This window comes from Fusarium graminearum, chromosome 2 (assembly GCF_000240135.3).
Source record: "Fusarium graminearum PH-1 chromosome 2, whole genome shotgun sequence".
Classification (NCBI taxonomy): domain Eukaryota; kingdom Fungi; phylum Ascomycota; class Sordariomycetes; order Hypocreales; family Nectriaceae; genus Fusarium; species Fusarium graminearum.
This window is the reverse complement of record NC_026475.1, coordinates 2066792-2088326: the sequence shown is the minus strand read 5'-3', so window position 1 is coordinate 2088326 and position 21535 is coordinate 2066792. Positions and strand designations below refer to the sequence as shown.

The window sequence follows — 21535 nt, the reverse complement described above, 5'->3', positions numbered from 1 at the left end:
GACATTGAAGTCCTGAGATGATACAAGGATATACGACTATACGTAACTAATGAGAATATTATTCTTCACCGAGCGTCTAACGTAGTAGCTATTGTCTAATTAAAGCCGCAACACTGGTCCGTCTATATCTGATATCCTCGGTTATGAGACTCTCAACGCGTCACTTGCGATAATGCCGTGGAACATAATCCGAGGAACGTGCAACTTTGTTGAACTTGCTCAAGAAAGGATGCAGATGCAACAGTATTCGCTCATGTGTAACTTCAAGTTAACTTGCACACAGAGTATTCATCTTGACATGTGAAGTGTCTCTAACGTCCATCTTTCCCAACAATAGATATCCTATCACTGCACAGCGGCCCGTTTCTTCCAGCGTAATCTGCAACATGCTGTAAACGCTCAACGACGAAATTACACCTATCAAACCACAAGGGTTCACGTTAGGCCCTGAAACTGAGCCTCAACCCAAGATACCTTGTCTAGGTGGTGTCTGTAGAGAAAGACAAGGTGTGAATCAGGAAAATTCCATCATGGCTCAGGGTAAATGATGTGCGCTCTTGCAAGTCCGGCGCAGGATCCCGAGGAAGCTTGTTCCGTTCGCAAATACCGATAAGCAGACCGCTAGACCAACCTTATCACAGGGTAATACTGGACAAGCATGTGAATTGGGTTGGGGCTTCAACAAATGCCTGGTCCTTGTCTCCAACAGAGAAGAAAAAATAAAAAATTGGAGTTGAGACATGAATCGCTTTCTCATGATGGAACAAACCCCAACCCCCAAAGACGTTCAGCCCTGTATGATTGACCCCAAAATCGTGATATTTTGTTTTTCGCAGTGACTGGCAAGACATGTTGCTGTCTCAAATCTTTCGTGGCTTCACCGGTATCTTTAGTTTCACATGCCTATCTTCCCTTCAGTTTGGTGAGTAGTTCCTTTTGCATAGATAACAGACAGGTGGATACATGTTGAGGCATCATGGCAATGGCCGTTTAGAGTATTTGGGGGTTGAAACCAACACTCACCACAATCTGTTGCGCCATGACACGGTAAGAAACGGTTATCAACGCTTCATAAATTTGCATAGAGTTTTTCTATCGTAGGAACTCATTCCCATTCTTGACGGGGTTACTCCATTTCATCCCCCAAGAGCACTCCATCTTCATGATATGTCGATACCAAGGCCCCCAGATTTCTCCGCCAAGACTCACCCGGTTTCGACCGTAATGCCTAGTAGTCCATTACGTCTCGAACAATGCCAAGAATCATGCCTCATCTAAAAAGAGTTTCGTCTAGTTGGTCGGAGATGTAAATTTTGTAACGTGGTATCCCTTGAGTTTTGTCCTAGACAACTTACATGCTGGCAAGTGGTTTGTTGTAGCATAAACCGGGTTTTGATGTGCGAAAACACTAATCACCCCTACCAAAATATGTATTTCCTTTTCTCTCTCTAACCTAACCGAAACATTATTTGATACCAGTAATTCGTCTTGCATTGCTCAACGCCAATTGTCTGGTGGGTCTCCGGACTTTGACTTGCGAGAATGCACTCTTTTTTTGTTCCCTTGTCAGCGATCCATGTAGTCTAGATCCACACTCTCCAACGACATTTCACTGATTTGATTGATGTTTGACATTGTTGCTTATATTGCAACTCTATCCACGGTAACTAATCGGCATCTCATCGAACCGAGCTGGACGGGAAGCCTTTCGGATTACGAGATCAAGCAACGTGCATAAAAAAATTCATGAAAAACAAGGGTCCTGACATTTCGGACATTTCGATTACTTGATTTGCGGCTTATAGTGACAGCATAGTCCATTTTTACATACGAATACTTCCAGAACGATATCATCTATACCCGAGGTTGTGACAAGAATGCACTTCACTTATATCGCTCTATCATGCGGAAGTTCAATCACCGCCAAGAAGTCAGCCATGTAGATTGATGGGCCTAGACTAAAATACTACTACCGAACACTGCCGCGGGTATCTCGATAGATTGAACTATGAATGACGTATCAGGGTGTATCTGAGCCCAATGTTAAGAAGAATAGCATTGATGTTCTAGAAGAGCTGGTCTCGGTCAGCCTCCGAAGATGTGTAAGCCCAAGGTTTCAAGGCATGACGGAGACACAGAATTAGAGATTCGATTGCAAAGAATTATTCCTTTTTGCCATGAAGGTTGGGAGGCTTCATTATATTTTACGTTTCTCAATGAGATAACTGATATACACATAAAGCTACGCTGACTGACAACAATCCAGAGTTCTAGACAAGCAGAGCTCAATGGTGAAAACTCCAAGCTATACCATATCAACATTCAACCTGTGCATAGTAAGTACTAATTCCGATAGTTAAATAACGATATAATACCTGTAGCACTCAGGTATGTTAGTACCCAAGATCCAGTTTGTACAAGTCGATCCCCCGCATGCATTTACAATGCCCCACTATCGCGATATGAATATGGGTGAAGCAACTGCTGTTGAGCTAGTGATCCATTTCGCACTGTGCTTAACTATGCTGGCATCAGGCGACAATACAGTTATCGTCTTATCTCGCGCACTCAGAAGTTTTGTTGCAGCCCCGATATAGAACTTTTTGCGACACAACAGAAGCCATCGCCAACCAACATAAAACAGACCCAACAATGCCCAAACGAAAGCGCGGAGAACCCAATCTGGGAGAGAAGCTGGAGAAGCATTGCAATGATGTTTCCAAGGCACTCAAAGCCGCAAAGGGTCTAGAGCGCCAGCGATACAGCAAAAGACTTCACGAAGATGGAGTCGAGTCTGACAAGAAGGAAAGATTGGAACGAGAGGTGACTGTTCTTAAGGTAACAATCTCCCACAATTATCGCATTCGCATTTTTTCTAATTGGAATCTACTAGTCGCTCGATCTTCATCAAACTGCTCGCGCTCACTTGTACTCGTCGATTCTCAAAGTCAAGGACCTCGCCGCATCGCCCAACCTTCCCCAAGAGATCCGCACAGGCGTTCCCAAGCCCGAACTCACACCCGAAGAACAAGCTGCTCTGCATAATGTCACCAGCGGACTGTACAACCGCGAACTCGTCAAGCAGGCCGTCACTCGCGCCATCACCACATTCTGCGAGGCCCTCAACGTCCCTCTACCCGGAAAGGCGAAGCGTGTGCGAAAGTCCAAGAAAGAAGAGAAAGAAGAGCAGCCGTCCGACAGGATAGAGGAGGAGCCCAAGCCAGAGGTCAAGAAAGACGTGCGCGCATCGGTCGAGAAGGAAGAGGAAGAGGCTGGTGCTGAATCAGAATTTGAGGGTTTCTCTGATCATGATGATGATCCTCCCCAAGAACCTGAGGATGTTGATAGCGAGGACGCAGCGGACGAGGAAAAGGCACTGTCAAAATACGATCATTTACTAGGTGGATCTTCAGATTCAGAGGACGAAGATGATTTCAACCACGAGAGATACGCGCAATTCAAGGGTAAAGAGCAGGTTAACCTCGACGATATTTCCGACGGTGGCTCAGACGCAGCACTCGGTCTCGGTTCCGGATCGGAATCAGAAGAGGAATCAGACGAAGAAGAGAAACTCTCAATCTCAGCATCCCCTTCACCACCTCCAGCCAAGAAAAAGAAGAGCAAGGAAAAGGCAGAAACCGCCAGACCCCGCGCCTCGACTTTCTTACCCACACTCATGGGCGGTTACATCTCGGGTTCTGAATCCGCTTCTGACGTTGACGTCGCGCCTGCCAAGAAGCGTCTCGGCCAAAAACAACGACAGGCCATCTGGGAGAAGAAATTCGGCAACAAAGCCAAGCACTTGCAGAAGCCAGCCTGGGAATCAAAGAACGGTCGCGACGCTGGCTGGGACGGCAAACGTGGTGCCGTGGAGGCTGGAGACGGCCCACGAACACCCTGGAAGAAGGGCATTCGCAACCCTCTTGCTGCTAAGCAAGGCGGCGCGGAGAGCAGGCCTGAGGTGAAGAGACCGCCACCAAAGAAGGATGATGAAGGAGTTCTACATCCTAGTTGGGCGGCGAGGAAGCAGGCCAAGGACGCAGAAAAGACAGCGGCGTTTGCGGGATCAAAGATTACTTTTGACTAGGCGTACTAAGAGCATAGCGATACCAGGGGTCAATAAAAGTTTAGTTGTATATATATGTATGTCATGATTCTCTTTGCTACGAAGGTGTTTGATGCTGCACATACACAGGCAAACCTCCCTCCATAGGCAAAGTTAAGCTACTTTTGCTCACTCTCTCGCCCTCAAACGCAGGCTCAAACTTAAACAGGGGAACTAATCTCGCCAATGTCTGTACCGCGACTAACTCTGCCATCTTCTTCCCCAAACATACCCGTGGTCCACCATTGAACACGGGAAACTCAGCCGCTGGACGCTGAGCAACGGTCACATCTCCAGCTAGTGATGTAGTAAGCCAGCGCTCAGGACGGAAATCATCTGCGTTAGGACCCCATGTTGTGTGTGAACGTCCCATCGCCCAAGCACACCACACCACGATAGCGCCGGCGGGAAGAAATGTTCCGTCTGGGAGAGTAGTTGCTTGTTGAGCTTGCTTGATTTCGAATGGTATGGGAGGTCGAAGACGAAGTGATTCGTAAAAGACGGCTAGAACATATGGCAGTCGTACTGGTGTAAGAAGCTCGGGGTCGTCTCCAGTGCTGGTGTCTTCATCTCGTAGACTTTCAACGGATTGACGCAGCTTGGTCGCTACATGCGGATTCTTCATGAGAAGATACAACGTCCACGTCAAAGCCTGCGCGACAGTGTCTCTTCCGGCTGAGAGATAATTGAGCGCAGCATCTGCAACAAGAGTCTCGTCACCGATTGAATCAAGCAATGATTGTATAAGACTCCCCGGTGCGTCAGACTGTGTCTTTCCCTCTGCTTCCTTTCGATCAGCCACAGCACTTGTGACGATACGCTTCCCGTATGCTTTAACAGTTGTAATTGAGCGTCGCATTCGAGCTCCCGTAAACATCTCAGTAACGAACCAAAGCGGATTCTGAAACCTCTCGGCAGTGCCTCCAGAAGCGTGCTCAAAGGCAACGGTAAAGTCATCGTCAGCGTGCATTTCCATGTTATACGCCATACGTCCCATCAACTGCGTCGTAACCTCATGGACCACAGCCTGCAAATCCACCACTTCTTTAGTATTTGTCTTTGCTTCCAAAACACCAATAGCTTGATCAAGGTACTTTGGCAACTTCTCATTCGTCAACGTCTTCAGGGCCGCTGCAGAAAGGAACCGCAGTCCCGCCTTGCGTTGCAGCCGCCAGAATTCGCCGTCAACGTTGATGATGCCATGGCCGAAAAGATCCCAGGAGCGCTGCTTGAAGAATTCGCCTTTTTCAAAGACGCCTTCGTTGCGGAAGATAAAGTCCAGGTTTTGAGGATCGTTGACGATTACACCTGGTGGGAGGGAGGGGACGGTGATGTGGAGGGTTTCATAGCCGTAGAGGCGCTCACAGCGGTGGAACCAGGAAAAGAGCTTTTGACGAGGTTGTAGGAATATGATTCCGTTTCCTACGAGGGGGAGTGTGTTTGGTGGTTTTCTGTTTGGATGGTTAGTTATGTTGATCGAGATGATGGTTGATAGCGTGAGCGTAGGGTAAGCTCTGTGAGAAGGGCCAAACCTGAGAGGCTCGCCATTGCGAGTGATTTTTGCAGTTTTCTTTTCCCAAATATACAGCAGAATGGTTATCACTGCTGTCAAGATGAGTCCATCTCGAAGGTTGACGCTAAGAAGAGCCATGATCGCTCTAATAGTGACAGTGGAGTGCAAGGTAGAAGTTGTGTCGGTTTCACGGACTCCGAAAGAACGGGATCATGATGTAACACAAACCGACCCATTGAACAACAGAAACTTGTTTGTTTAGCTGTCACAAAGTGTTTCGATGATTCAAAAAGGATCTTTTGTATATTGTTTTGTGTAGTAAACATTGAGTATTGATGTCACAGCGTATCAATTGATGTCTGGGATACGAGCTGATGTTTTCGCTCCTCGTATTCGCCAGCACCAAAAGACGACACCCTTACAGCAATCAAGATCAGCAGCAGCATCTATCTAGAACAGCTAAGAGATTCAACCGGCATCTAAATTCCCCCGTCGGCGGGATTGACAGCCCACACCACATCAGCGGGATGACGTTGCAATGGAGGGCACCAAAAAACATGTTGACTAGCCAGGGGCGAGCCAACGAGGTTTCAGTATTTGTTTCATTAATTGAAGTCATTGGGGGATTTCTCGCGTTCGCTTAGAACGATGCGAATTAAATATTTCATCTCAGTAGACTTTTTAAACTGCGCCTGGATGAACGCGTATAGATACTAACTAGATAGATACTAAATAGGTAGTTACCAATAGTTAAAAACCTTGCTGCCATCATATGATAAAGGCAGAATAGGCAGCTCACTTGATATCAGTCTGTTTGTTCTTTATCTTGGCTCAAGCTGCATCGCATCGCATGGACTTCTTCCCCCCTTGGTTAACCCCTCCAAACAATACCCGAGACAGTGCTGTTACATATGCTTTGCCTACCTTAGCAAAGCTGTTCCCTTTTGGTGTTGCTGTCACCATAAACAAATTCCTCCTTCCCACATCAACATCGTGTCCTCTTTTTCCTGTTCCAATTCCTTCTCGACCCGTTACTACTCTACACATAAACCATCTCTCCATACATTCTTCTTCCCCTCTTCAATATTTACTTACCCCTGCATTCATCCTGCAGCTACTGTTACCCCCCCTAGCTCTGTCATCAAGATAGCGTCATCGATTAAACTCAGGCGAACGAGATAACAGACATTATCAACGATTAGACACGTCAACGACATTGTCAAGCCTCGAGTGAACATTCCAATTGGGTTTTCTCAACCTCGTTATTTCATCTGGTTCTACTAGAAACAACGTTGCAACGCTCAATCACCCACTTTCTTTACATTTGCTCTGACCGTCTCAACCTTCTAAAGTGTTGGGGATACAAACGCCACAACCTTCACCAAAGCTTCAGTCATGGCAGCTCCGAGCACATTTGGAGAGCTGGGCCTCTCCATCATTGGCCTCAGCGCCGAGTATCCGCCTCATTCGCTAGATTATACTTGTCTCAATACCCTTGGCGAGAGATTCTACCCTGATACGCCTTCGTAAGTCGAAATTTCCACACCGTGGCCGCCTATCTCGCTTGCTAACCATATCATGTGTACCTAGTATGCAGAAAGTTCTTGCAATCAACAGATACACCGGAATTGACTCGCGATCATCTGTTGGAACGCCCGACCACCCTGCCGTGAACAAGAAAGAAGCACCGTCAATAGCAGAACTCCACAGCATATTCCAGTCTGACGGTGTCCCACTCGCGATTCGAGCCGCTCGTAAGGCTATCGACGAAGCCAAGGTCGATACTCGATTTATCACACATATAGTCGCTACAACATGTACCGACAGCGCAAATCCAGGGTTCGATCACTTTGTCGCAAAAGGTCTAGGCATAACACATGGCGTTGAAAAGGTCTTATTGCATGGTGTGGGTTGTAGTGGAGGACTGGCCGCTCTTCGAACAGGCGCAAACCTAGCTCTCGGTCATAAAGCACGGGGACTGCCTGCGCGCGTTCTATGTGTAGCACTAGAAGTCAGCACCACCTTGGTGCGCAGTGAGCTAGACAGCATCAATGAGTTGCAGCAGACGAGGATAGGCGCATGCCTGTTCTCAGATTGCGGTAGCGCCGCCGTGTTGAGCAATGGTATCGGTGAGCCCTCTGAACCTGTCTATGATCTGCTCGGCTGGGATCACAGGACTATACCTGATACAGAGGAGGATCTGGGCTTTGACGTTCACCCAGCTGGTAAGCCTTAAGCACGCCGACTAGCCAAGAGACGATTCTAACAATAATACAGGCTGGAAAGTCATACTCACACCCCGTGTGCCCAAGCTCACTGCTGCCTCAATTGGCCCAGCTTTCAGTGACCTCAAAGCCTCTCTACCGCAATTGCCCTCGGACTACCAGAACGCAGCCGATTTTGACTGGGCCATGCACCCTGGTGGTGCGACCATCCTGTCCGGCGCAGAGAAAGTCATGGACATCACTCCGGAACACATGCGAGCAAGTTACGACACTTATATCAATCACGGAAACTCGAGTTCTGCCACAATCTTCAGTGTCATGAATCGACTGCGCTCAAAAGAGATGGATGCCATGGCCCCTGACGGACGAGTGCGCGACTACGTCGTCGGATGTGCTTTTGGTCCAGGCATAACCGTCGAGATGTGTATGATGAAGCGCAACATGGTTCATAGAACCAACGTAACTGGCCTGCAAACACCGCCAGAGACTCCAGCCGAAACCGAATCGGAGCCAAGTGAGGCCGGAGACGGCGACGAGTGGAGCACCGATACCAGCGGGTCTCCGGCTGAGCGGAACTCTTCATCTGCATATGAGTCGCAAGACCGGTATGCCAGGTTTGTTACTGAGTCGCTAGACCATCTAGATCTCGATTAGCAAGGGGCAAAAGAACGTGATAGCTTGCCTTGATGGTTGAAACGCATTAGTAGCCCATGTATCTGGACCTGTGCGAAAGAGTATAGTGGCGGAGATAATGATGTTTCGTACACTCGTACGTTTATTAAAAGATATACGGTCCTCCACTGTACTGGGTCCAGCTCGAGCCACTTGATACATGTCAGCGATGCCAAGAACTGAGTCAGAGTTGTATACAGTCTTTGAACAGTATGGATAACCATATCCAAGGGATACATGGCATGATAGTCTCGAGAACCTGTCCATGTAGGTCAACGTACCCTTAGGGTGCGAAGTTGCCAAGAAATAGTTTCAGTTGTTGACGAATATATTACCAATTTCAGCGTGGTCCGCTTTCGGATATAGTGAGCCAGTTCACGAATGACATCTCCGAGCGTGCCTTGCCCTCAATCCATAGTTCAGCATTGTTGAAGTTTCGAAAGAGAATCAACCCAAGTTGCTGGCTTGGCCAGACTACCTACCTAGTTTCCTGTCATCCCTACCACCCCATGTTTGATTTGACAGAAATAATGGATGACCCGGCTAATAAAGAATGGCGGCTCATTGGCTCAATAGGATCTTGGTGATCCCAGCGGTCTGTTCGCATATTAGTTGGGTAGTGTCTTAAGATCGCTTGGCAACTCATGATAGTACATAGTACATGTTTATGGCGCCCTCACTTTAACGCCAACGATCAGAACATGCAGACCGGGATTAGAACCATAAGCGTCAGTCGACATGTAAGGGGAAGGGTAAATGGGTCCCGTGGAGAGAAGGGCGCGAATGACAGCAAACGTACCCTGAATTGTCTAGAACGTCCTTGTCTTGGTTTCGTTCTGTCCTGGAATCGTTTAACAAAAAGACCTACCTAGCTGGACGTGCATCCGCTGTATGAAGAAGCGCTATGAGTCATGAAAAGTAAGTTACCGAGAGTCCCGCACTCTGATGTGAATAAGATCGCCCGAGCGCGTGGTTCTCGAGGCTGAAATACCTTGACAAAGGGACCACACCTCTATCTTCATTTCAGATGCCGAGGTTAGTGGGAAATTCGGCAATAAAATAGACACGCTAGCCAGTAGGGTATATTCCTCAAGCACAGTTTTGAGCTCTGTCGCTTAATCGTCTGTTAATACGACTTTAGCCCAACCTATCAGTCTTGACACATTCATCCTGTGCCATCTCGACAGTTTATGTCGACGATTCAGGATCAGTGCATAAGGTCGGGGTAGCATCGCGAGAAGCAACCTTGAAATGGGCTAGCTGCCGCGGAGGCTGTCAAATTACCGGTAATACATATGAAGAAGAATATGGGGCTTGCCGTGCAACTTACATCACCCAGAGAGCTGTGGAGACCATCTGAGTGGACTCTGCCCCATATTGTTCTCAGCTTGGATTTGAATTTGCCAAAGTGGGCGAGTTGATCAACCGTTCCACCTCGTGGCATCGACAACGCTAAGGGCTCTCTGACCATGTGTCTGAGTGCCTGTGCATCTGTGTCCCTGAAACATGCCTTTATCGGGATGGGACCCAAGAAACAACATGAGGGCTGACTAGTCAAACCGTTCATCCAGTGTGTTCATAGGCAACTCAAAAGCCACCGACTGACGTCAAGGTTGTATGCCCAATCAGAGACGAGTGGGAAGCATCCATAAGAGTCTCGAAACAGGAACTCGTCTTGAGAAGCACCCTGTGGCTTGCAGATTTGACAACGAGGTCCCCACTCACACTAGCATGGTCTGTAGTTGGTGAAGTTTCCCGCAGATACAGTAGTTGACGGTGACATGACTATCTAGTGACACGAGCCGGGTTCAAGGCATGGGAAACGAACGTGGTTTCGTGGGTTTAAGCTCTCACGCACGGCGCGCAGAATGGCGTTTTGACGACCCAGTCATGGGGATGAGGCTTGGAGCTTGAGTTCGAGAAGCGAAGCTTACACACATGGCCTTCCGCGGGCGATCTTTCGACGCTATCGAAACACACGATTCTATCCGTATGTGAGCCGGTCATTTGGGGATTTAAGATGGTGAGGTAAGGATTTAGTCTCACCCCTTCTTCGAAATCCCCGATGACTGCAACAGCGGGGGGTGGGCATCAAGTATCTTCCAAGCATGGGAGAATGCTCAGTGGCGTGCGATACCGGCCTACTCGCTTCGAGACCGCGCTATATAGTTGACGTTTGGTCAGGAAGCTAGGGTAGGATGCCCCTTACGGAAAGCAGCAGCGCACAGCTGAAGAGTCTGCGCCAAGAGAGTATCAAGACTGTGACTGTGAAGCTAAGCGTGCGGCGTGATAGGAGGGCCGCGTTCCAGGGAAGCTAGAGGGTGTCTTGAAGCTCCACATGTAAGGCAGAGAGCCAGGGCGTGGGCGCTCTTGAGAGTTGATAGTCGAAATGCTCAGTGCCTTGGTGAAGTTGTTTAAGTTGAACGAGTTCCCCTGGGTGAATGTGGTAGGAGTACTTTATGCCACGACATTGACGAATCGCAAACGAACAACATATCGAAGGAATATACGAAAGCCGAATCAACATTCGCGGTATCGACCAAACATTGGACAAAGGTATCTTCAGTCAAGGCTTATCTGCATGTCCACCACCCGAGTACCATACCAGTATCGATATAGCTGGAACTCAACATCTTTCGTCCACCAGTCAGTCGATTATCAGTCAAAACAAAGTTACTCGAGTTTCGGCACCCGCGGAACTGTTTAGGAGCTTAATAATCGATCGCTGGACTTGCTGGACTGGATTGTATTGGGTTCGGCTCCGAGACTTGACCGAATCCTTGCGGATCCGGAACGTCTAAGAGAGGAGGCTTTTTGGTCTGGTGCGGCTGAATTTTCCTTTCCCGGCAGTATTTGACGCTCGGCACTGTTCCGGTGGAGAAACCCAAAATACACACGAAAACGCCCAATCTTGGTTTACTGAATGAAGACTGAAATCGAGGACTATTATTCTGTCTTTGGTGTGATGGAAGGAGACGTGGATGAAGGAGGAGTCCGAGTCGTTGAAGGCGACGATTTCCACAACAGGAACGTTCATTCCGCTCCTGCGATTGGGAACTATCCGGGTCACGTGGAATCGCCTCTAGGCCGCCAATACCCTGGTACGCCCGGACCTGGCAATATCGATTGGGGGACCTGGCGCTGGCAAAATAGCAGGCGTAGGTCACAGCGGAGCGTGCAGGGCCCTGCCGTACGAGGACAAGTTCCAGTCCCAGCCGCTGTAGCCCCAGACTCGACACCCGGACACTTTGGTCAATTCGCGTCACCTTTAGCAGTTCGCGCTCACATTCATCCTCACCCTCAGACTCAGACTCATTCTCATTTCCAGACTCAGGCTTATTCCTATCCCCAGACCCCAAATACAACACACGCCCATCATCTCCACCTACAGCACGAACAGTTGCTCTTTCCACATTCACATTCACATTCACATTCTCCTCATTCGCATTCGCCGCTCGTCGACAATTCCGCCATAGTGAATGGTCATTTCGGCACCATGGAGCAAATTGAGACACAAGCAAGCGACTTGCGATTCCTTGCCCAAGTACCAGTTTTGAATCCAACCTCAAGCCCGTCTCTGGGTCCCGGGTCCGGCGCCGGACGAGGTGGAACTCCTGCCCAAACCCCCGGGACGTCTGCAGGTGCTGCTATTGCTTACGATAATCAAGCCAGCCCAAGTTCCGCCTCTGTCGGGGACAATTCCGCTCACGGTGCGAGTGCCTCCAATAATAAGAGGAAGTCAACAGATGACGGTCAAGGCAATGCCAGCAAGCAGACGCGAAGTAAAAGAAATAGAGTGAGTCCTCTTCATTTGTTATGTCTATATCCTGTCCCCGATACCCGAGAAATGAGATCAGATAAGGCAAGGCAAGGGGTGATGTGAGATACGACCTTTACGGTCGTCAAGATGAGGGCCAAGATGAACAATGGGGGCGTCGCTCATCGGCACAGGACTCGACGACATTCGCCTATCGAAACATTATCGGCCTCCCAACGTCAAGCACCCAGCCTTCCTTGTTGCACCACATGGACAGACCCAAGCTGCCGGGTCGTCTACCCATGTCCCCCCTGCTCTCTCTTTACCGTTACTATCTCAACACACCAAACCCACCATGATACGAGGTCGTCTGGCTAACACGTGGTCTTCTCTATTGTAGTATATATCGATAGCATGGTCAGTACAGGCCCCTTGTTGCGTGTGCTTATCGATGCCATCGGCTCGTAACACAACAACATCTCAGCCTCCGCCACCAAAGAAACGGCTTTGACTAACAAACTACAGCAATGAATGTAAGAGACGCAAGATAAAGTGCAACGGCGAAACTCCCTGTCAACGGTGTGGTAACCTTAATCTGGCCTGCCTTTATGCCCCCAACTGCTGTTCCGGAAACTTCAAAGAGTCGGACGAATTCAAGCAGGTGACGGTACAGCTTGGCCGGCTGCAGGAAGAAGTAGGCTGGTTGCACCAAACAGTCAAGACAATGCAATCCGAGCCTGGTCGTTTCCCTTCGATCGGTAACCAAGCAATGGCCCATAGCCACGGCGCATCAACGATCGCCGCTTCACCTTCTCACAGTTCTGCTTCATATAACCGTCATGATGGTTCAAAGTATGGCTCTTTCCGTGGCCCTACAAGCATGGCTTTTAGCTTGGACGTTGCCAACAACACCATCAACAATATGGGCTACAAGGGCATCTCCGATGATGACCAGCATATGAACGAAGGGCTGGGTGCCATGTCCATGCGCCCAATGGACCCCCTCCACGATTTTGACAAGGACGAGATGGTTCGTCTCTGCCGTCTGCATGAGGAAGAAATAGGCATTATGTATCCGGTGCTAAACATTCAAAGTGTTATATCTCACGCCAAGAGCATGTCAACTTTTCTTGAATCTATTCGGCAGCAAAACCCCAGAGAACTCATCAACGACGACAAGACCCTGCAACTCAAAATAATCATGTGCTGTGCACTAGTGGTTGAAGAACATGGGCATAGCGACAAGGCAATCCGCTTGTTCGAGAGCATGGACACAGTACTCAATCGAAAACTCATGGCTGAAGCCGCGGATGTCGGAACCATACCAATACTGGCACTTGTTGCTGGCTACCGATTCTTGTCCAACGACGAAGTTCTGGCATGGCGTGTTATGGGCCATGTTGCCAGATTATGCTTGGAGCTTGGCATTCATCAGAGAACAGGCCTGATGAGGATTCAAGATGAAGAGGAGAGGAAGAACGCTTTGGTAAGCTTTTGGTCAGCCTATGTTCTCGACCGAAGGTGGGCTTTTGCAACTGGACTTCCTTTCGTCGTTCAAGATGAGGAGATCGATTCACTGCTTCCGTTCCCTGTAAGTATCGGATTTATGACACGTGTGGCAAGTTGGCTAATAAGACTGTAGGAGGAATATCCGTACCTTGTGGCCATGATCACTTATTCCCGTATAGGCGCAAAGGTGTGGCGACAAGTCGCTCATTTCGGTCCGATCCTTGCGCGCGATATGCGGTCCGAAGAGCTAGAAGGCGTCGATCAAGAGCTACTGCAGTGGTATGAACAGATACCCGAAGAGGTCAAAGTTCGCAATTGGGATAAAGAGAAGCACATTACGTCAACGCCATCATATAACCTCCAACGGCTGCGAATCTGGACATATCTGCGCTTGAATCAAGTGAGTTTACTCTACAAATCTTTGAACACAAAACTGACAATCATTAGATGCGAATCTGGCTCTATACGCCCGTTCTACATAGTGCCACAAGCATCGTGGCACACCCTGCACAGTCAGAGCGTGTTGTCGACATTGCCAAGGACACTATCCGTTATCTCAGTCATCTGAATAACACAACAAACCTATACAGGCGTGTGCAGGTCTTCTACCATCAATTCCTCACATCAGCCATCGCCGTCGTTTTCCTTGCTTCCGTCCACGCGCCGGTACGATTCAGTGCCAATTGTCGCGAGGAGTTCTACATGGCCCTAGAGCTAGTCAAGGACTTATCTGCCAAGAGTTGGGCCTCACAGCGACTGTGGCGGACCATTCGATCACTCAAAGATGTAGCACCCCGGTTCGGACTGAACCCCGACGACGATCCGCAGTCAACAGCCGCGTTAGGAATGATTGGACTTGCGCGAGGTCACATGGATCAACAACAAACGTTCCGCAAACCTTCAGTGCCAGGCCAACAATCATCAACAGCAACACCAGACCCAATGGCTCAAAATGGATCCCGCATCCAGGCCGAGATGTCTCGCATGTTTGAAGGATATGTGGGCTTGAATGGCTTTCAATATAACGAGAACGATGGGCAAGGCCCGAACAATGAAGTATCTGAGCAACCGAATGGCATGTTTGGAATCGACGGCACCGTATTTCCGCAATTTAAGGAGATGTATTAGCGTTCCAATTGTAAAAAGCTAGATGGGTTTGATATATATTTGAACATAATACCCTTTTTATTCAATTAGCCTTGGTGCATTTCCGAAATTATTACAAGAGAAGGCTAGAAGGAGGATCTAGCAATGGATAGTATCATAATAGTAATAAATGACTACGTTACGCCCATTATTAGCCTTTTGTAGTAGCATTGGCTGGTAGACACTTCGTGGCGATAGCTCTGCAAGAACAGTCACCTCGTACACAGTTTCGCAAAACATAATTAAAATAAGAGTTATATTTAGAGAACTCATTAATTCAACATACTAAGCTATCTATTATCTGGACGCTCACTTCGTCGTCGGTGGGTAAGCGAAGGCTTACTAAGTCTCCCAATTCTCAAACACCACGACCGACCATCTTGAACTTTGCATAACCTAGGATATCAACACCAACCCAATTAGTTTCCAGTACCTCAACATCTTCAGCAGTCTTCACCATGATATCTGCAGCAACAGCCCCCTTCCTCGCTCACGCCCTTATCGAAACTCCAGCCGCTCTCACCTTTATCCTCAAACCATCAACTCAACTCCAACCACTTCCTCCATCCGCAGCTCTCATCGTTCAATCCTTTGGCGGCTGTATTCTCACCACAAATCTCATCGCTCTCATCTTTCTTCGTCGACCCTTTGACCATGTCGCGCAACACGTCGCTCTCGCTTTTGCGTTTTGGCATATCTGGCCTTGCTATCGCGCTTACATGCGCATGAATGGTTATACAAAAGAGGAGGGAACTGCAACGACAAAAACGCTGGGAGGACCTGTGGTGCATCTGAGGGTTCACGTTGTTTTGTTGACTATGTTTCTTGGAACCTGGTTATTCGGCAGTACCTGAATAAATACATCTATATGTGATGTTTGATCTACGATTAAAACTTTTAAAAATCCCCTTTTTAGTTTCTGAACAGTCTGAGTCCCGCCTCTTCAACATCGACATCCATATCGTCGTCGCTCTCGTCCTCGTTGAGCTGCATCTTGCGTCCGAACAGCGTGCCGAAGAATCGGTCAATAGCACCCTGCTCCCACGCACGTCGGTCCTCGGGAGCCATAAAGTTCTGCATCTTCTCGTGGACCGTGAAGCGCATCTTGCGGCCCTTGCTTGCCTTGCGGTCGACGTTCTTACGGTTCTTAACATCCTTGGATGCGGTGAGGACCACTGTTGGCACGGCGTCGCCGGCACCGGCTCCTGATGAGCCCTCCACTGTTCGCTGGTCGACAAGCTCCTTGAGAAGAACCTGGTAGAAGTCGGCGTCGTCGTAGATATTGTTGTCCTCTGAAACACCCTTCGCAGCTTGCGCAGGGGCGCATGAGCGGGGGACGCGAGAGCGCTTGGCGAGGCGGTTGTCGGGGTTGATCAGTTGATCCCTGAGCGCGCTGATGAGCGTCTTGTTTCGTCCCTCGAGGCCCTTGGGTCCTGTGACATTGACGGATTGCACCTTGCGGGACCACTTCTCCAGACGATCCTCCCTAGACTTGATAGCTCGTTCCTCCTCAGCCTGCATCTGTTCCCAGATCTGGCTCGTAGTCATGGACACGTCCAACTCGCGCTTGCGCTTCTCGCCAGCGTGAGACGGTCCAAAGTTGTCCTTGAGGCTGCTGATGGTGTTAAGGAGCTTGATGGCAGCTTCTTCCGCGGCCTCGTAGGGCTCTGATTCGGGCTCGGGGTTGGAATCGAGGGCTTCGAAGGTGTTGGCAGCGATGAGAGCCTTTTGGAGACGGATTCGCATGTTCAGGAGTCCGTCGTAGGCCTTGCGCTGCTGGCGAATTGCCAGACCCTTGTCGACGTCGGGTTGGGTGGACAGAGCTGCCATCATAGGCTTTGCATTTTGGGCCTTAGCCTTTGAGTCTTCCTCATCGCTTTCGCTGTCATCTTCATCATCCTCTTCGTCATCGCCAGAGCCCTCTTCGTCGTCGTTCTCATCCGACTCATCATCAGAGTCTCCCTCGCCATCAACAAGAGCGTCCAGACCATCATCCATTTCCTCATCCTCTGAGTCGGAACCGCCAAGCTCTGCGCCCTCATTATCAGAAGAGGACATGTAGTCGGCAGCCTTGGCTCTCTTGGAAAGAGGCTTGTTGGGCTTGGAGCTTGCGCGGAAAGTATAGTCCTTGAAGCGCTCCTCATCACTCTCGCCAAGGGCATTGTCGCTAGAGATTTCCGAGTCGTTGGCCTCGGCTGCGTCGCGCTCAAGATCTGCGGTCTCAGGGTCATCGAATTCTTCGTCACCCGATCCCTCTTCATCGTCCTCCTCGGATGCGCTCTCTTCTTCAAGGGCGTCTCGCGAGACACGCGAGCCACGGTACTGGGGACCAAGCGACAAGCCCTCTGACTTCCTCAGCTTGCTCTTTCCGACAGAGACATAGTGCTCGGTTCCCGCATTCTCGTCCTCGCTGTCTTCGCTTCCGCTGCCATGCTCGCTCACATCGACGTCGGCCTCGGGATCGTAATCTTGAGAGAGTTAGGAAACATGCGAACATGAAGAAAACGTTAGTTACAACATACCCTTGGTGATAGGCTCATCAGGATCCTGGAATTCCTTCGCGCGGCCCTTTGCTTTAACCATTGTGAATTGGTTATTTGACTTTTTCTTGTAGAATCTTGCAAGGGAAGATCTTCCACTAACAGTGACAGCCCCCACGTTGGAAATTTCTGAGATTCGGCCTTGAACTTTTAGGCGGTGGATGCTGGCAGAACTGTCGCAGCTCGACATTAGCGGACAGTGCCCTGTAGGGTTCGCTAGCGCATGGAGTCTATTCATCGTGCATGCGTTCCATGACACCTTATTTGGTCAGTCTCGAGATTTCTGGCATAGGTAGATAATCTGGTGTTTCTTTTCCTTAGACAGTATTAACAATATTAGATACATGTATCTTATGATTGAGGGACTCTAGCAATATATTCCTAATACTCTGGATTGCAGTTGTCGTTGTCTCTTCCAACATGCGAGCAACTACAGCTCGTCTCTTTCAGAGCTTCCGGGCTCTCCAACATGAGAACCCGCTGGTGAGTGGTCTCTCATATGATCTTTCCTATACAGCTTGAATCTTATATCAAATACCAGGGCCTCCCTAGATCTGGAACACCCCCAACCTGGGGCAAACGTCCAGTGCGTCGCAAGATCACAGGCGTTGAAAAGGTCATTGCTGTGTCGTCTGCAAAGGGTGGCGTAGGCAAAAGCACCGTTGCAGGTATTTGACGACACCTTATCATAACATTGGAGCGATTCTAAATCAACATAGCAAACCTCTCACTGGCCTTTGCCCGCCTAGGCTTCCGTACTGGTATCTTAGATACTGACATCTTTGGCCCATCGGTCCCAACCTTGTTTGACCTGTCAGGAGAACCAAGGTTATCGAATAGTCAGTGATGGGAGCATGTAACTCCCACCAATTGCTAACATGTTCTAGATAACCAGTTGGTGCCTCTTACAAACTATGGAGTCAAGACAATGTCTATGGGTTACCTTGTCGGCGAGAATGCACCAGTTGTATGGAGGGGTCCCATGGTCATGAAGGCCATCCAACAACTGCTTCACGAAGTCGAATGGGGTGGTCTTGACGTTCTCGTCCTCGATCTTCCACCAGGAACAGGAGATACACAGTTGACCATCACGCAACAAGTCATTCTAGATGGTACGTGCCTACAACATGCAGCAGATCACTCTTGCTGACCAGGAATAGGCTCTGTCATCGTAACTACGCCTCATACCCTGGCCACCAAAGACGCCGTCAAGGGTATCAACATGTTTAAAACAGTTGACGTCAATATCCTCGGCGTGGTGCAAAACATGTCTCTTTTCCAATGCCCTCACTGCCACGGAGAGACCAGCATATTTGGTTCCAACGCGAGAGTGGAGAAGCTATGCCAAGAGCACCAGATCGACTTTTTAGGAGATATTCCCCTGCACCCCAACATTGGAGACGACGGGGACAGGGGAAAGCCAACAGTGGTGGCAGAACCTGAGAGTGAGAGGGCGGCGGCCTTTTTAAAGATAGCGCAGGACATTTGTCCAAAGATCGAGCTGAGCAGCAAGTAATGGCTAGGTCGACTCACCACAAACAAACGATGTAAAAGACATGTGTAATAAATGTCCCTATCAGCTCACTTAGTAAAACATTCAAATCTGAGGGGGAAAGACATGATGCGCTCAAAAACCACTATTTGATTTGACCTCAGCCGACCTGTTCGAGGCCGCGTCGCTCCTACGTACTAGACTCTGGGAAAGAACTGGAATTAATGCGATTAAACGCCGTAAAGATAAATCGTTAGCTTCTGCCATGATGAAACGCAAGGCATGTTACCAAACAAAGAGAAAGGTCCAGACATTTCCTAACGCCCCCCTCGCATGCCCTTTGCGTATCGAACCGAGTACCCTGCCAAGAGAGAATTGTGATTAGTCTAGCTCATCGTTCACTTGATAGATATGACGGCTTCGTGTGGGGTCTTTGCGCATTGCTTGGCCAGAGCCCGTGAAGCCAACTGAGAAAAAGTCAGTAATCTCGTTCATACATATAACAGGTGGGAGAGTTGCATACCTCTACCATGAACACCGTCGGGAGTGCGGAACATGCTGTCCTTCTTTGTGCTCTTGCCACCCTTGGACTTTGCGCTGAACTCTTGCCACTTATTCTTGTTCTTCTCAAGTTCCTTCTTGGCCTTGATCTTCTTTGGCTTGGGAGGCTTCACATCGCCGTCCTTGTCAGCCTCCTTCTTGGCGTCGGGGTATACCGTCGCGCCCGCAGAAGTGACCAACCCAGGAGCAGATGGTGTCGCGGGCGCTGAAGTCGTCGGTGTTCCGTCCGCCTTGCGCTTGTTGGAAATGGGTCGGATATCGCGAGCTTGGAGAGTCTCTGTGTTATCATAGGTCTTGAACTTGACGACATAGATGGGATTTGTCGAGGAACCAGTGATGGAGGTGATGCGCGCTTGGTAGAATCCCTTGTCGCCAGAAACCCATTTGGCTAGGACAGTGTCGTTGACCTGGTAGTTTGCGGGGGCAGCCTGTTCCTTTTCCTCAGTTGGAGCTGCTTTCTTAAAGGCGGGGTGGTTCTCGCGCGACCACTTCTCGGGCTCGGGGGGTGGTGATGGCTGCTTGGGGGCGGGCTTGGACGCCTGGGCAGGCTTGAGCTCAGCAATCTGTTCACTGAGAAGATCGATGAAACTGTTTAACTCGTCCTTTAATGCTTTGAGTTCGACATTGTCGGGGTCGTCGCGGAGCTGGCCAAGAACGATCTCGAACTGGGAAGAAACTTGTCAGTATGATGGGTTCTAGTGTTGGGTATGGGAATGGGTGTCGCACTTGTTCTTGGTAGGCCTTCTTTTCCCCTTCGATTTCAGCGATGGACGACATGGTTGGTGCGTTTGCGGGCGCTCTGCGATAGATTAAGTGACGTCTGAAGTTGATGTAGGTATTGCGATTGGTTGAAGACGGCGATATGATGGCTGACTTGATAACACGGACAATGAAGATGAAGATTGACTTTAAAGGTCACGTGCAAGACACCCCAGATTATCCCTGCCGGCCATGAAAGCTTCTGGAAGGTCGAGTGAAAGTGTATTGAACGACTCAAAATTGTGACAACTTATTGTGTTTATTCTACTAATATGACAACTTTATTTATGGTTATTTTTATTAATTGAAGCTGTTTTATCATGGGGTGGACTCTGATTCAGTGGGATTTATGTGAGCTTTGAGTGAGGTTGAAAAGAATACCTATATCGAGACGCATGCAGCAATAGAATCACATGATTGGAACTATTATTACAATTTTCTATCTGGCACAACCTGACGACACGCGGCAACATTGTCAAAATTGATGATGACTCGAGGTTAACCAACAATACCTACCTTCCTTTATTTCACATTTACACTTTGACTTCCGCTTCCACTTCCACTGATACGCCTATAGTCGGCCCGGGATGAAATTCATATACAAAAGCCAAAAGTTAAAAAAGTCAAAAAACTCCAGAGCCATGACAGACCAGTTCAAACGAACCCTATTTACTATGCAACTAAGTTACGAAGCCATGAATCGGGTCTTGCGGAGTTGGGAATTCTTCTAACTAATGCAAGTATGTATTGCAAGTGACGCATTCGTGGGTTCAGCCAATCTCACATCTTTCTTGTTTTCTATTGGGGGACTCGTTTTCTTCTTGTGAACAAGTTCCACAGACAAGACGAGGCTTCGTAAGTTGTCTCTTGTTGTTGCTCGGCTTGCCAAAGAGGGAGATTCCCTTTTTACCCAAGTTCCGAGTGCGGCTCCTTGATCAAGTTATCGTTTATCCCCTGCACTAGGTAGTAGTTATCTTCGGTTGATCTCGCTCATGCTCATCACACTCTCAACAAGTCCACTCGCTACTAGTCTGAGTCTCGTCTCGTCACTGTACGATCCCAAGGACCTTGTTTATTACTGCTACCTACCTAGTTATTATCTCGTTCGTTCACTAGCTCCAACTCAACTTGACTCCTTTTTTCTCCTGCAACGAATATCGTCACTGTAATAGAAACTGCCGTGTCGTAGTGCTGCTCTGTTGTCAGTCAGAATCATAACAACTTAACTTTCACCCCTCTCCAAGGTCAACGAATCT

General features: G+C 48.9%; 8 protein-coding genes across 8 annotated transcripts; 4 read left to right on the top strand and 4 right to left on the bottom strand.

Moving 5' to 3' along the window:
• Positions 1-1903: 1903 nt before the first annotated feature.
• FGSG_08376 (uncharacterized protein) lies at positions 1904-4087 on the top strand (the record flags this gene model as incomplete). The annotated part of the gene is made up of 6 exons (XM_011322099.1): positions 1904-1939; positions 2025-2102; positions 2267-2336; positions 2382-2388; positions 2598-2838; positions 2894-4087. 6 exons carry the CDS (start codon positions 1904-1906, stop codon positions 4085-4087), a joined length of 1626 nt encoding a protein of 541 aa, XP_011320401.1.
• A 76-nt stretch (positions 4088-4163) lies between these two features.
• On the bottom strand, positions 4164-5756 carry FGSG_08377 (uncharacterized protein; the record flags this gene model as incomplete). Its single annotated transcript, XM_011322098.1, has 2 exons — positions 4164-5556; positions 5638-5756. The coding sequence occupies 2 exons, from the start codon at positions 5754-5756 to the stop codon at positions 4164-4166; spliced, it is 1512 nt and encodes a 503-aa protein (XP_011320400.1).
• Positions 5757-6660: 904 nt separating this feature from the next.
• Positions 6661-8613, top strand: FGSG_08378 (uncharacterized protein). Its single transcript, XM_011322097.1, has 3 exons — positions 6661-7144; positions 7209-7843; positions 7896-8613. Exons 1-3 carry the CDS (start codon positions 7014-7016, stop codon positions 8495-8497), a joined length of 1368 nt encoding a protein of 455 aa, XP_011320399.1. The 5' UTR covers positions 6661-7013; the 3' UTR covers positions 8498-8613.
• A 1090-nt stretch (positions 8614-9703) lies between these two features.
• On the bottom strand, positions 9704-10522 carry FGSG_08379 (uncharacterized protein; the record flags this gene model as incomplete). The annotated part of the gene is made up of 4 exons (XM_011322096.1): positions 9704-9787; positions 9846-10065; positions 10122-10251; positions 10450-10522. The coding sequence occupies 4 exons, from the start codon at positions 10520-10522 to the stop codon at positions 9704-9706; spliced, it is 507 nt and encodes a 168-aa protein (XP_011320398.1).
• Positions 10523-11480: 958 nt separating this feature from the next.
• On the top strand, positions 11481-14974 carry FGSG_08380 (uncharacterized protein; the record flags this gene model as incomplete). The annotated part of the gene is made up of 4 exons (XM_011322095.1): positions 11481-12328; positions 12798-13863; positions 13915-14181; positions 14229-14974. The coding sequence occupies 4 exons, from the start codon at positions 11481-11483 to the stop codon at positions 14907-14909; spliced, it is 2862 nt and encodes a 953-aa protein (XP_011320397.1). The 3' UTR covers positions 14910-14974.
• An 865-nt stretch (positions 14975-15839) lies between these two features.
• FGSG_08381 (BFR2 protein) lies at positions 15840-17510 on the bottom strand (the record flags this gene model as incomplete). The annotated part of the gene is made up of 2 exons (XM_011322094.1): positions 15840-17395; positions 17450-17510. 2 exons carry the CDS (start codon positions 17508-17510, stop codon positions 15840-15842), a joined length of 1617 nt encoding a protein of 538 aa, XP_011320396.1.
• Positions 17511-17887: 377 nt separating this feature from the next.
• FGSG_08382 (uncharacterized protein) lies at positions 17888-18983 on the top strand (the record flags this gene model as incomplete). The annotated part of the gene is made up of 5 exons (XM_011322093.1): positions 17888-17950; positions 18009-18135; positions 18187-18306; positions 18355-18579; positions 18628-18983. The coding sequence occupies 5 exons, from the start codon at positions 17888-17890 to the stop codon at positions 18981-18983; spliced, it is 891 nt and encodes a 296-aa protein (XP_011320395.1).
• A 357-nt stretch (positions 18984-19340) lies between these two features.
• Positions 19341-20297, bottom strand: FGSG_08383 (uncharacterized protein; the record flags this gene model as incomplete). Its single annotated transcript, XM_011322092.1, has 3 exons — positions 19341-19426; positions 19483-20185; positions 20247-20297. The coding sequence occupies 3 exons, from the start codon at positions 20295-20297 to the stop codon at positions 19341-19343; spliced, it is 840 nt and encodes a 279-aa protein (XP_011320394.1).
• Between the last annotated feature and the right edge of the window lie 1238 nt (positions 20298-21535).